Source organism: Clarias gariepinus, chromosome 1 (genome assembly GCF_024256425.1).
Source record: "Clarias gariepinus isolate MV-2021 ecotype Netherlands chromosome 1, CGAR_prim_01v2, whole genome shotgun sequence".
Lineage (NCBI taxonomy): Eukaryota > Metazoa > Chordata > Actinopteri > Siluriformes > Clariidae > Clarias > Clarias gariepinus.
In genome coordinates, this window is record NC_071100.1 from 33,180,536 (window position 1) to 33,195,479 (window position 14,944).

At 37.7% G+C, this 14,944-nt stretch overlaps 1 protein-coding gene across 1 annotated transcript in view; it reads right to left on the reverse strand.

Moving 5' to 3' along the window:
- The window catches only part of kcnip4a (potassium voltage-gated channel interacting protein 4a), a 134,887-nt gene extending 122,773 nt beyond the window's left edge, over positions 1-12,114 (reverse strand). The window contains exon 1 of the mRNA XM_053509796.1: positions 11,976-12,114. Coding sequence (XP_053365771.1) covers positions 11,976-12,114 — 139 coding nt within the window. The remainder of the gene's footprint in view (positions 1-11,975) is intronic.
- Positions 12,115-14,944: the final 2,830 nt, after the last annotated feature.

Consider the following 14,944-nt stretch of genomic DNA (forward strand, 5'->3'; position numbering starts at 1 on the left):
GACTATGGGATGTCAAGTAATTCAAGTTTAATTAATTTGCTCCTTATTATAAAGTTAACCTTTGTCCTCCTAGACTGGTAGCTGTTGAGAGAAATTAAAGGGAGAACATAATGTTTTTGAATGTAAGACCCATTTTTGCTGGACCACATACCATCAAAGCCTTACCAAAATAAAAAATAAAATTCTCCACCCCTACTTAACCTTACATAACCAAAAGTGTTTGGACACCTGTCCATCACACCCATATGTGGGCCTTCCTTATCTTGCTTTTATACAATTAGAAGCACACAAATCTTTAAAATGTCCTTCTGTATTCTGCATTGAGATTTCCTTTCACTGAAACAAAGGGGCCTGTATGTGTTCTGGCATAACAACACCTCTGAACCCTAGGCCGCTCCCCAGACCTCTGACATCAGTGCCTAACCTCAGTAATGCTCATGTCTAAACGAGCACAAATCCTCAAAATCTCACAGACAGACTTTCAATAAGCAAAAAAACACAAAAATGAAATGGGATGTGGATGTAACGGGTCAGATCATTTAGTCACATAGCTTTCCCAAACTGCACTATGCTCATCTTGGGTTGCCACAAACTGCCTTTTAAAAGAGACACAATTTGCTGGTATGGAATATGGGCGAGCTGCTACGCTGTGTTTTATATGTTTATTAACATGTACTACATAGATGTCTCAAGTGGCTCTCTTTCAAAATAGACTGGAGTCAGTCTTACAGATACACTGCTGCTAAGCAGGTCTGCTCAGGAGTGACATAAATAAGTCTGCTTTAAAGTGTTTTATTACTGATTTTTAAAAATGTCCCATCCAGGAAATATAAATATATCATGGAGCAGAAGAACACTCTTTCAAAGTCACACATTGTTACAATGGATGGTGAATAACATTTTCTAAACCAGGTGATTTTATCTTATCTGCTGGTGATTATATTTTATCTGCGTTTTTTTTTTTTTATGCTAAAAATGTATAAATTAAACTACCTGCCAAAACAGAACTTATATAATATGATCCACATCGAAAGGGGCCGGCTGGTGCAGACATCGTTTTTCCATGGCCTGATTTGTTTAGCCGAACCTTTGGAGCAGGACTGGAGTTGTGTGTCGACCTACATTCCCTCAGACCAGACTCTAGTCTCAACCTAAACACCAGAGCCATTCTGTCTTAGAAATCTAAACAATCATCTGCACTTACAGATAGCGAGACGCAGTATCAGCCGTAATCAGGCCCATGCATTATGACTCTGGGATTTTGATTTAAAACAGTCACTGACATTACTTGCTTTGGAAAGGTCTTAAATCAGTACAGCATCTGGATTCCACAACAGGTTAACCATGTGATTTATTTCATTTCAACCCTCTATACACTACGGACTTTAGTTTTCATGAGTATACAGTATGATAGATCCGGAACATTTTAGTCAGGAAATTACACCCTAATGCTTTAACACTATCTTCAGTATGAAGTTCATCACTCTGACTGATCGCATACTTGACAGCTGGATTGCTACAGCTTCATCATTCTGGTAGAAAGGAGACGACTTCTGCAAACACAGTCTTTACAATCTAATCCCAGAATCCTCAATAACACCTAAAAAAGGTTTATCACATTTTGCTGGCAAGGAAAAATACACCAAGGTATGCATTCAGTCCTCAGGAGGAAATACGATGAAGACTCTGGCTTGAAAATTCTAATAGAGATTGTGTCAAGAGATGGCTCAGTTTAGATCTACCTGCATGGTACTCTCTGTACCTGTAGATTAAAAACACTAAACACAGTACAGGTACCTCTCCATGTGTCCAACTGAGACAGTGGATCCTGTAAACTCTTTCTCACATCACTTGTACATCTACAAAAAAATCAGTAGCTAACAATACATGCATTTAGAACAATTCTTTGTTTAACAAAGAAAAAATTGCAATTGTAAAAATGCATCATTCACACTGTGCTCCCTGACCTGCACTCGATCTACAGCAAGCGGTGCTGGACCAAGGCCAGGAAGATCGTGAAGGACCTCAGCCAATGGACTGCTCTCTCTGTTGCGGTCCGGGAAGCGTTTCCGCTCCCTGAAGGCCAACACAGAGAGACTGAGGAGGAGCTTCTTCCCGCAGGCGATACGTCCTTTCAACCAGGTTAACACACAGGACTACATAGCACAGAGATGGTCACTCATGGACATTTCTCATCTGTGCACACACCCCAATATACTGTAGACCAGACAACCATGGACATTGCACATTTGCACACACATTGCATATTGCACACTTGCACTCACGGTGCTCATTTGCACACTTTTGGACATTTTCCATTCATTTCACTTCTTATTTGCATCTAAATCTAAATTTATTTTGTCTTATACAGTAAAGTTTTATATTTCTTGTATATTTTTAAAAAATTTTATATTTTGGTCTAACTTCTTATAGTTAAACTATTTCTTTATTTCTTGCTTCTTTTTCATTTTTCTCTTATTTCTTGTCAATTGTTCTGTTTAAAAAAAATTAATTAAGGTCACAGGCGGTCGTGTAAGCATTTCACTTCATATCGTACTGTGTATGACTGTGTATGTGACAAATAAAATTTGAATTTGAATTTGAAAGAACACATTTGGCATTAGCTAATTAGGAACAATGACGAGAACAACAGTCAGTTGTTGACACGACGGTCTGGAACAGTTCTTGCAAGAACAGTATTGTCAGATGCATTTGCAAAACCCATTAAGCACCATGATGAAACTGGCTCTCATGAAGACCATCCCAGGAAAGCAAGACCATAACATACCTCTGCTGCTGAGGAGAAGTTCATTTAGAGTTACCAGCCTCAGAAATCACCAATTAACAAACATCACCTCAGATTAGAGCCGTTATGAAGACTTTACAGAGCACAAGTAGCAGAAACATCTCACTATCAACTGTTCAAAGGAGATTATTGTATATTTTAGACGCCCACCATGGAATTGGAAAGTGTGTCCAAACATTTTACTACTAGTGTACATACTGATAGAACAAACCTATCAATAAACAATATAGACTTGTGTATCGTGTGCAATCATCATTAATCTGCTGAAAACATTTATTCAATGTCTTAAGTGTTGATGAGGCACAGTAATCAATGGTAAACAAGTCATCTTATTAATTATTCATAGCATTCTGTTCTACCTCTAGCATGCACACCAGGTTGCATCCATGGAAACATTAATGAGTACATCTAAAACTGTAATTATAGCTCATTCTAAAGTCAAGAACGCTTTCCCGAACATTCAAGGCCTTGGATAGTACCCTGAGGATTACCACATGGATTGCAGAAATGATGATAAAAAAAAATCTTTTTTAAGGTCATTATAAAACAGGACGAAGTCTACAAGATAGCAGTGAGATTTCAACTGATGGCTCAAAATACATATAGTGCTACATATAGTGCTAATTAAAGTGCTACATATAGTGCTAATTAAAATTACATGTCCATGAAACACAATGCAGAAGATGCTGCACGTTTTCACTCATTAAAGAAAAACATTTTACATCATTTTGCATTTCCCTATGAATTACACAAAATCTCTTTTTCCCTGCCGTTGTGTAAAGTGGCCTGGCACAAAATAGTTCTGCCAACTGCAATAAAGTAACCTCCATTTAACTTCTCTTAATTAAAAGATTTTAACTAGTGTCTCCCCTGGGCTCAACAGGCCGTTACTTAAAGTCACAACGTGTATCCACTGGCTGTTCATATTAAAGTGTACGATATCCCATACACCCCATAACTCTCATGATGTACTAGGCTTTTATTTAGGAGAAGAACCGCAAGGGAACCTGTTGTTATCACATCAATTCAAACTACATTTTAGACACAGGCTTTAGTGTCCTAAAGTGTCCTAAAGTGTCCTAAACTCCTAAAGTAGCCAAACAATATTTATTTTCACAATTGGTCTCATTTATCGAGCTAAATCCAGAAAAGAAAAGATCTTACTTGTTTTTTCCTGAAGGCTACCTAAAATATCTCTACTTAATAAACTTAAAATGTGATCATTATCATAAACACTATGGGAAATATACTGTATACAGTTGTGTCAGTTATAAACTGCTTACTTTTATTAGAAAAAAGAGATTGACTGGTGCAAGTAGGACAGGGACTAAAAATACCGTTGAGGAAATTTGAGGAAAACAAGTATTTTTATATTATTTACATAAATTAAACAAATATTATAGCGCTGTTGTTCCACATAAAAAACAGCCTGAAGATAAATTAGGGAAAATAAAATGATTATTTATCATTTATTAATGACAAAAGAAATGTGGGTGTGTAAATGGAAGATGTGCTAGTCAAACGCCTTGGGTTGATGGAATTATAAAAAATATTGTTGTTAATATTATTATTATTATTATTATTATTATTATTAATAATAATAATAATATTTGTCAAGACCCTCATCTCTACACCCGATACAACCAGTGCAGGTCCAAGGCCTGAGTAAAAAATAGGAGGGAAAGGACACACACAGACCTGTGCCAGAACTTTTGGATTCATTTTTGAATGATCTGATTAAGTAAACCCCCAGGATAAAAGGGCTGGTGAACTTTTATGTAGTCTTGGTGCTGGCTTTGCACATATGGGTGATTAGCACACTTGTACAGCTACAAGCTGTTTTTAGTATGGTTAGGCTCACACCAAAATTTACACATAGCTTAAATACAAAATTGATAAATGAGGCCTACTCTATCTATAGTATTAATTTTACTGATAATATCTCTGCAGTAAAATCACCTTGAATGCAGCAGGAAGGATTTGTAAATGAAAGCCCAGCTGTTGGGAGATTTTCACACTATGAGGTTCATGTAACATATATTATCCTCACTGTGGCTTCAAAGAATGAGTGACAATACTGTAATGAGAAATCTGGTCGGGCACTGGAGTGTATAAACAGCACGTTTGAAGCACAAGACTTGCATTGACTGCCTGCAGTCATTGAAATGGCCAGGTTTCACTGTACCCTGTATTAATCTGCCACTATTTATAGATAGCTAGGTCACCAGTGGAATACAAAAATATGGGCAAAGTAGGTTACCTGAAAAGAGAAAGAGGAAATCTTACACTTCTGTGCATATACGTATGTGTGTGTAGTAAATTTAAATTAAGAGTGCTTAAAGGTTAAAACAGATTAAAAAGTGTGTATCATATGGGCTGACTAAGTTATCTAAGATGTTTAACCAAAACAATTAAAAAGGTTCCTCCTGCTTTGACAATAATAAGCTCTATATACTGTACGGATTAAAACTTGTTGTATATAACCTTTTGTTTGCTTTAGTTTTATGTACACTTCCAACACATAGTTCTGTATTTCACATCCCGTTACACTAGTAAAAAAAAAAACAGACACAATGTAACCATAAAATGTTGTATTAAACCATAAACGTGTCACTTTGCCTGGTATATATGGAACCAAACATGAGCAAATAATATTGGACATATACAAATATAAATACAGTGATTTATAAGTGGTTATTTACTATACAGGGTTATCTTTTCTTTATACAGGTTATTTTTTTCTAAGAAAGAAATTGTATTGTAGCTGTTTAAAAGGGCATCTATTCTAGTCTTAAACCCACTGAAGCAGACATTTTGCAAACAAAATAGGCTATGCAAATGGGAGGGTTTTACTTGCATGCAATGCTGGCATGAAGAATGTGAGTATGAAGCTCATGGGACAAAGTATGACCAAGCAGTGCTTTAAATTAGGCTGCTGTTTTATTTATGTTTTGTGAATAGAACCAACTAAATTTGTTAGATTTGAAAATATCATAGGCAGATATAAACAACAATAATAACTGCTGTGTTCATATTAATAAAAATCTGTGCAAGTCTCAAGATGATACCAATTAGAAGCTGCAATGATCTACATAATTCAAACGCAGAATTGTGCTTATAAAATGAAAATGAAAAGGGTTTGTTTAAAGCAGTTTAAAGTGATTACTTAAGTTAATCTGTCTTGTTTGCAAATAGGCTACAGACAAAATCACTGGCTATTCATCTACTAGATGTGTACTATTGTTGCATTATATAAAAGTATAAAAGATGAAGATAAAGTAGCAGTAATGCGCCCCACTTTGTTGGGAGAAATTAAATAAGTAGAGCTTATTCCAACCCAACATTCTAAACCCTTAGGATATGCAAACTTAGCAATAAATGCCAAATCTTTGAAATTAAACAGTATTTATGTAATATGTTTTAAAAAATGCTTAATTTTTAAGTATGCATCCTTATAAAATGTAGCATGTATAGTACTTTTAAATGTATACGCATTTAGCATAATTATTGTTCAGTATTTGTACTTCCATGTATCTATGCTTAAATAGTTTAATAAATTAGATGATCAGTGACTAGTTAATTAATGTGACTAGTTAATTAATCCATTGGGTGAATTAGTTAAACATTAGTTAGTTTCAGCTGCACTGATCAATTGGCATAGCTGATGAAGTTGTTGCTTCATGTTTCACAGGTTGATAGTTGAATCCTGAGCTCTGGTTACTGCTGGAAAGTTTCACAAATCCTCCTGAGCCTGTGTGGGTTACCTAAAAACATGCAACTTAATAGCTTGGCTAATGGTCTGACTTGTGAGACTACTGTGACTTTTACCAGAACAAATGTGTTGCTTAAGATCTGTTACTGAATCAATTAAGCATTCCGGTATGACACTGATGCTTAAATTGACATACAAACAATACTAAAAACCTTAGTGATTAGTACTTTTATGGTTCTCTACTTTAAGTATGAGTTAATTTGTAAATGTGGCTAGTTAATTATATAAATGGATGTGTAAAATTATATAAACTTCAGCTAAGATTGAGAAAATATTGTCAAATATGCAGGCATGTTCAAGCAAAAATATCAGTCGAAAAACCAAGAAGTATGCATTTTTAAACCAATCAGCCACAATATTAAAACCATTAAAATTAAAACCATCTAGAGTAGGTTTTAGGTTCCTCTTGTGCGAGCTGGGCAGCTCCACAAGACCTCTGGGGTCGGCTGTGGTGTCTGGCACCAGGACACTGGCAGGGGAACTTTTGGGTGCTGTGGGTCGTGAGGAGGCCTCAGTGGAACAGACATGTTTGTCCTGCACGTCCCATGTGTGCTTAATCAGATCGGGATCTGGGGAGTATGTAGGCCTTAGGCTCTCTACCTGCTGAGCCCGGAGTGTGGCAGGCATTGGGTGCCAATGATCCTGTTACCAGTTTACCATAGTGACTTTCTCACATTATAAAATGCATGCAATTCAATTGTTATTATATACACTCGTGGAGCACTTTATTACGGACTCCTGTATATCTACAGTACCTAGAGTACATTCATGACATAATCCAAACATGCAACCATATGGCAGCCAAGCAATGTATAAAATCCCACAGATGCAGGCTTGCAGCTTTAAAAGTGTTCACATACTGTACACCACCAAAATGAGCGGGTAAAAAAAACATGGTTTTGTCAGTGCCAGAGTAGCTGGTACTTCTGTAGCTGCTGATCTCCTGGGATTTTCACACAGACCATTTTCAAGAGTTAATTCTTAACCGTTCTCTAAAGGGTAATGTCATGTTGATGAGAGAGGTCAAGGGAAATTGTCAGACATTATATACCCGTCTTCAACCATGACTTTGAGTTCGGTGTTCTTTATTGGTCTTCCCAGTTACCCAATCTAAAATGCAGTAGAATAGGAGATTCACAGCATGAAATGATTTCAAAATCTCATGTAATCCAGCTACAGTATACAAAGGAATTAAAAACTCCAGGATGTGCTGTTATTAGGAAGCTCTGCCCTTTTTTATTTTCCTGCAGCATTCACTGCAAGTATGAGATTTAAGCATCTATATAAGATGCTTAAATCACTGCTCCTGCAGTTACTTTTAATATGAAGCCAATTGTTTTCTTCATCTCTACACTATACCTAAGATTTTAATATGAGGAAAAATTAAGATAGATATACATCTAGATTGCATTCACTGCACCCACTACTAATGTACAGTTTTACTGGGCAAGTATTGCAATATTTGTTCCATTCTAGTCAGTCATTCTAAATGACAGCAGAGCTGTCACTGATATCTCCATATTCATACCATCATCATTTATTCATTCTGTGCCAGCGAGTGTAATCAGCACGCAGAGACTATTTATCAACAGTGCAGGCCATGGAGATGGGGTCTGGGTCTCAAGACTGATAGCCAGGGGGCATCTAAATCACTGCAGTATGTTAATGTTTAAATTTGTATGTATGTGTGTGAAGTCTTAAATTCACATTTTAAATGTAACGTGTATTCCTTTTAATTCCTGATATCTATATCCATTTCGTAAGTAAACATAATACACAATATGTGCTGAGTAATTTCTTAGTTATGTAATTTATATGACAGTTTTATCACAACAACTATCTGATACAGTCAAATTCCACAGATAATAGCTCAGGTGAAATATAAACCAATATATTTTATGTTATACAGTATATGGCATATCTTAACCTTTCCTTTTATTTTAGTGCCACCTAGTGGACACTCACTGAAACTTTTTGTGGTAGCACAGATGTGCAGTTGATAGCACTGTTGTTCCACAGCTGTGTAATGTCTACTGTTCCCCACATGATAGAATGTAGACTGCCTATGCTAAAGTGTGTGTGTGTGTGTGTGTGTGTGTGTGTGTGTGTGTGTGTGTGTGTAAGGTGCCCTGTGATGGTCTGGCATCCCATTCAGAGATATTACTTGCAATATCATACTAATATTCTGCTAAATCATACTTAATGTCATGTAATAAATTCATCTTCAACATTTAGCTAAGATTCGTTGTGATACATGACCTTATATTCAGAAAGTCTGTAGTACATAGAGATACAGCACCCCAATCTGGTGAGTTCAGTGCATCTTGATGTTGTACTGTGAGCCGAACAGAACTAAATGTCAAATTAATGTTATACTTAATGTAGACTACGCTAATTAATATGCATTAATTTTTTTTTTCTTTGATTAAGTCTATTAATACAATATAATATGGTGACAGGTGAAAATAAAACTACGAATACGGTTAAAGACTCAATCCAAACCACTAAACTGCATGTACTGTATTTGATTAAATAATCTGTTTGAAAGAGAAAATCCATTTTTAAAGAGTTTTACAATAAAATTGCTTATTACAAATACAGTGTCAGTAATAGGTTTCTGAGCGTCTGCCGTTTCTTGTGTCTTATTACAGGTTATACACTATTATTGCCAAAACCCATATTCAGTGCAATTCAATATAAGTATATTATGTACTGCAGTTGCCTGTGATATTGACACTACCGCTCAAAAGTTTGTGATCACTTAATAGAACTTGATAGTTCTTGCAAAAACAGTATTGTATCAGGTGCATTTGCAAAACCCATCAAGCACCATGATGAAACTGGCCCTCATGAAGACCAAAACCTACCTCTGCTGCAGAGGAGAAGTTCATTTAGAGTTACCAGCCTCAAAAATCACCAATTAACAAACAGCACCTCAGATTAGAGCCGTTATGAAGACTATACAGAGCACAAGTAGCAGATACAGATCTCAGCATTAACTGTTGAAAGGAGATTCAGCATTGCATTAAAATGTAGAAAGAAATAAAAATCAGGAACGACCATGGAGTTAGAAAGTGATCCCAAACTTTTGGACGGTAATGTATATATACCTAATATATTCTGAAACTGAAACTAATTACCACCAAATGCTACTGTATACTCTACAGTAATGCATATTCTTCAATGCATGTTTGTTAGAAATACCTTGGTTACAATTATTAATTCATATATATAAACATAAACCCCTCCATATACTCACATGCTAATGCAAATTTTAAAAAAGCACTTGAAGTGACCCTTATGATTTATTGCTTTATGACTAATCGATACAAACCTTCCATATTAGTATTGAGAACATATTTACCCAAAATAAAATGTTTACAGAATTTTATTTATTGGTGCTACTGCAAATGACAATTTTACATAGTGTAACTATTATATTTTTTTCTAAGGTACTATTATTATTGTGACAAGTTTTTAAAACTTTTTAATTAGTTTTTTATTAAACCAAACTGAACCAAATAAAATCATATCCTGTGATTTAAATTCATATTTTTAAATTTAGTTAAGTAACAGTAAACTCAGTTATTTTACCAGTTATTAATTTTTTTATTTTTAAAGCCCTTTATACATTGTATAAAGCCCTTATTATGGAACCAGCATTGTGTAATCATTAATAATATATTATATTATGTTTAAAGGGCGGCACAGTGGTGTAGTGGTTAGCACTGTCGCCTTGCACCTCCAGGGTCTTGGTTCGATACCTGGCCAGGCTCGATTCCCGTCTCTGTGTGCATGAAGTTTGCATGTTCTGCTTGTGCTTGGTGGGTTTCCTCCGTGTACTCCGGTTTCCTCCCACAGTCCAATACATGTAGGTTAGGTTAATTGGCGTTCCCAAATTGTCTGTAGTGTGTGAGTGTGTGTATGTGTGTGTGCCCTGCAATGGATTAGCACCCTGTCCAGGGTGTACCCCACCTCATACCCTAAGTCTCCTGTGATAGGCTCCAGGTCCCCGCGACCCTGAAGGTCGGATAAAGCGGTATAGACGATGAGTGAGTGAGTGAGTGAGTGAGTGAGTGAGTGAGTGTTACGTTTAAATGTCTTTTCACACAACTCTAGATATTAGCTCCCAAAAGCATAATATAGCTAATATAATATATAATAGCATAATTCTCATCAAATGTTGTATTTGTATAAATAACCTATTATATATTTTACATTTTCCAGTTTTAATTCTGTAATATCCATTTTTGGGTTATACTAATTTAATATTCATCAGTTTATTTTTACAATCTGCCTTGAGGAATTTGCCATAAATACAATATATTCACAGCAGTCCACATTCCAGCTGTGATATGGCTAATGGATTGTGTCTTGTTCTAACTCATTTAACAAATGGGAAATGCTAAATTTACAACCAGTGTCCAGCAAAATCCCACCCACTGCCATAGTTATTAGAGCTGTCACTCCACACAAAGCCCATACTGGTTTAATTCTCTTATGCAAGTGTACAGGGGAACATTAAAAAGGTCCAAATGATGTCAGAATAAGATGATGTGCATATAGATTCTTTAATTCTTTCAAATGCCTAGAAGGTCTGTCTAGAAATCAGACAAAGTTTGTTAAATGTGTTATATGTTAAATAAATAGACATAGCCAGAAATAAAAAGAGAACAAAGGTCACCATTTGGATTAAAAAAAGCAAATACTTAAGAGTCTTTAATTGGAAAATTAATGCAGTGATTAATATGTTTTAGCTGGCAACGAGTATTTTAAACCTTACTGATAAGGTAAGTAGCTTCTCATTTATTATCCTGTGTTGGTGGAAGAAATGTTCAAATTATTGGCCACACCCAAGCAGAGAAAACAACAAAGGAGATTACTGTAATGACTGGAATTGTGTAAGAAACAGTTTAACACATTAAAACCATTAAGGATAAAGCATGAAGATTGGACTTTTGGGGCAATGGAAAAAGGTTATGTGGTCCGATGAGTCCAGATTGACTCTATTTCAGAGCAATGCGTGTGTAAGGGTAAGAAGGGAAGAGCATTAAGCGATGCACCCATCATGCATAGTGCCCACTGTACAAGCCTTATTTAGTCTAATTAAACCCATGAGAATAAATAATCCCATTGGTTTTTTTTTTAGGACAACTTTACTGGAAAATCAATTAGTGTCACACTGTGAACCATTCTGCCTTAAGGAGGTTGTTGGAAAGCTGATCACATTTGGGGAGCCAGATATACCAATCCAAATACATTCTACCAGAATTAAAAAGGAAAAGTCCCTTTTATTTTTGTTGGTTTGGTGGCATATACTGTAACACCCACTTACAAACAGACACCTAGAACTTCCATCAAGACTTTCATGTTGGGTACCTTAAAGCAAATAAATACCTCTTTTTACTGGCTGGGCCCATGAGATGATACGCCTCACCAGACAGCAGTTCAGCAGTACTTTCCTCGAGAGCCTATGGTCCCTGGGGAACTGCCATAGCTCCTCTCTCCACTGGCTCCTCTTCCCCGGTGGAGACATGGTCAAGCTCAGGCTGTTTAAATACAGAACCCTGTTACCACACAGAAGAAGTTGGTGTAGATATATATATTTTTATAGGTCATCACTGTATAAAGAACAGATTAGTATTTTTATGGAAAAAACATATCCTGTACTGTAAAGGGCAGATACTTTTCTAGGCTACAAGTCTCTTCTCTTGGGGATTGTCTGCCCTAACCTAAAAGTGTCTCTCTGCCTTCTACTTTAGTTAAATCATTCAACACCGCGAGAGCTTGCCCTACCTCTGAACAGCTCAAACATAGAAGACCTAGAAAGCTTAGTTAAAAAAAATGATGTTAGTCTTTCTTTACTTAATAAATATATAAAAAAATGCGTAAATAAACTCATCAACTAAATTATCAGATTGCTGCAGAATATATGCTGTTCTTTGTAAACAAGTACATCAAGTACAAGTTTTATATCACCACTTAAATATTTTCATGCCAGTTGAATATTAGTATAATTTCATCATAAGCATGATATTGTGTAATACATTTGAAATAAAAATTTCTTTAATCTAGATAGACCAACCATGCCTTACCTCCCGACTGAATGAGAAATGTAGCTTTATCTTCCACTGCTAACAGCACTATCCGCAGTTTTTTACTCAAATGTCTGTAAACTCCTTCGGCATTCTTTAAAGTGAACAGAATAAGAGTGACAGTAAAAGTGCAGGAGAAATCAAAACGCTTCCATGTGACCAGATTAGCAGCCAATTGACTCACAGCCTTTCCCTCTCTCTCTCACTGGAGAAAAGTGCAAGCAGTGCATCATCATCATCATCATCATCAGTGTACACAGAGAGCAGTAGGATCTATTCACGTCAGTGCCTGTCACCTCTCTTAACTAGTGAAGAATTACACACACACACACACACATATAGACTATACGATCACATGGATGGACATTTATCTCTCTCTTTGCCTTGTACAATTCCACATACACACATCAAATGGACTTTGTCAACATTTTCACCCTCCATCTTCCCCAAGACACACACATACACAGGGGCTCACACTCCCCCCTACTGCTTTGCTGCCATAATTAGCAACACTAAGCCCCTACCAACCCTCCACCCTAATTAAAATCACATAGGCTGTGTAATCTACCCCTGAAAGGCTGAAAGATAATTAATAAATAAATAATAGATCTATAATATAAGACAGTTATTAGTTAGTCAGTTGGAAAATACTGAAATAATTAGAAATAGAAATAAAGTGTACACAGTTTGTCACATATCTTTGTGCTGGGGTCTACGGTGCAGGGGGACCAGACTAGTAGTTTTATACCTGTCATGATGGGGTGTTGTGGCAAGGTGTTGAACGCCGTGGGCGGAAGGAGCAGGCATAGAGGCAGAGGGGTGGTGTTAACCAAAAAAGAGTCTTTAATAAAGGTTAAACAAAGTATAAATAAAGATACAAACAAAGGAACAAACAAACTTAAACCATACTTAACTTTGTGCTAACAGGGGCTCTCTGGCAAGACACAGACAGGGGAACAAACACACGTCCTGTGACGAGACACAGGCAGGAGGAAACACAAAACACGTCCTGTGACGAGACACAGGCAGGAGGAAACACAAAACACGTCCTGTGACGAGACACAGGCAGGAGGAAACACAAAACACGTCCTGTGGCGAGACACAGGCAGGGGACAAACGTAACAAGACACAAAACACGTCCTGTGACGAGACACAGGCAGGAGGAAACACAAAACACGTCCTGTGGCGAGACACAGGCAGGGGACAAACGTAACGAGACACAAAACACGTCCTGTGGCGAGACACAGGCAGGGGACAAACGTAACAAGACACAAACGAGGCGTGGAGCTGAAACTAGACACTAGGGAGGACGGAACCACACTAGAGAGAACGGGAGACACAAGAGACACGGGAGACACTAGAGACCAAGAGAGGGACAGGACAAGGGCTAAAGACATGGCAATCAGCTAGGCATGGCTTCTAGCTAAACATGGCTAAGCATTGCTTAACCATGGCAGTTAGCTACACATACACCTAGCTAAGCATGTCTTCAGCCCCAACATGCACTAAGCTATACTTACCTAATAGCTTAAACACACTAGGGAATAGGGGCACAGAAACACAGACCAAGACTACCCAGTGGCTAGGCGAGGCAGCCCTCCAAGGCTAAGCGAGGCAGCACTCACAAGCTAGTCGTTACTCCAAAGCCCGGAGGGACCGCACTCTAAACCTAGGCACACTGGGACGCTAGGGGGAGAGGAAACACAGACAAGGGATACCCAGTGGCTAGGCTAGGGGACCCTCAAAGGCTAGGCTAGGGGACCCTCAAAGGCTAGGCTAGGGGACCATCATAGGCTAGGCTAGGGGACCATCATAGGCTAGGCTAGGGGACCAGCAAAGGCTAGGCTAGGGGACCAGCAAAGGCTAGGCTAGGGGACCAGCAAAGGCTAGGCTGAGGACACCAGCAAAGGCTAGGCTGAGGACACCAGCAAAGGCTAGGCTGAGGACACATCAAAGGCTAGGCTGAGGACACATCAAAGGCTAGGCTGAGGACACATCAAAGGCTAGGCTAGGGGACACATCAAAGGCTAGGCTAGGGGACACCTAAAGGCTAGGCTCACTGGGCAACTCGGGGGAGAGGAAACACAGGATAGCTAGAGAAACAGAGGGGCTATGGCTAGAAGCATGCTAGTACTGTCACTGTACTATAAACTCAACATAGCATTTAGCTAATCATGCTCCTAGCCACACATACACCTAACTGCTTACCTGCTCTAGCTAACCACAAGAACACAGGAGGACAGGACTGAATCAGCTCCACTAACACAGACA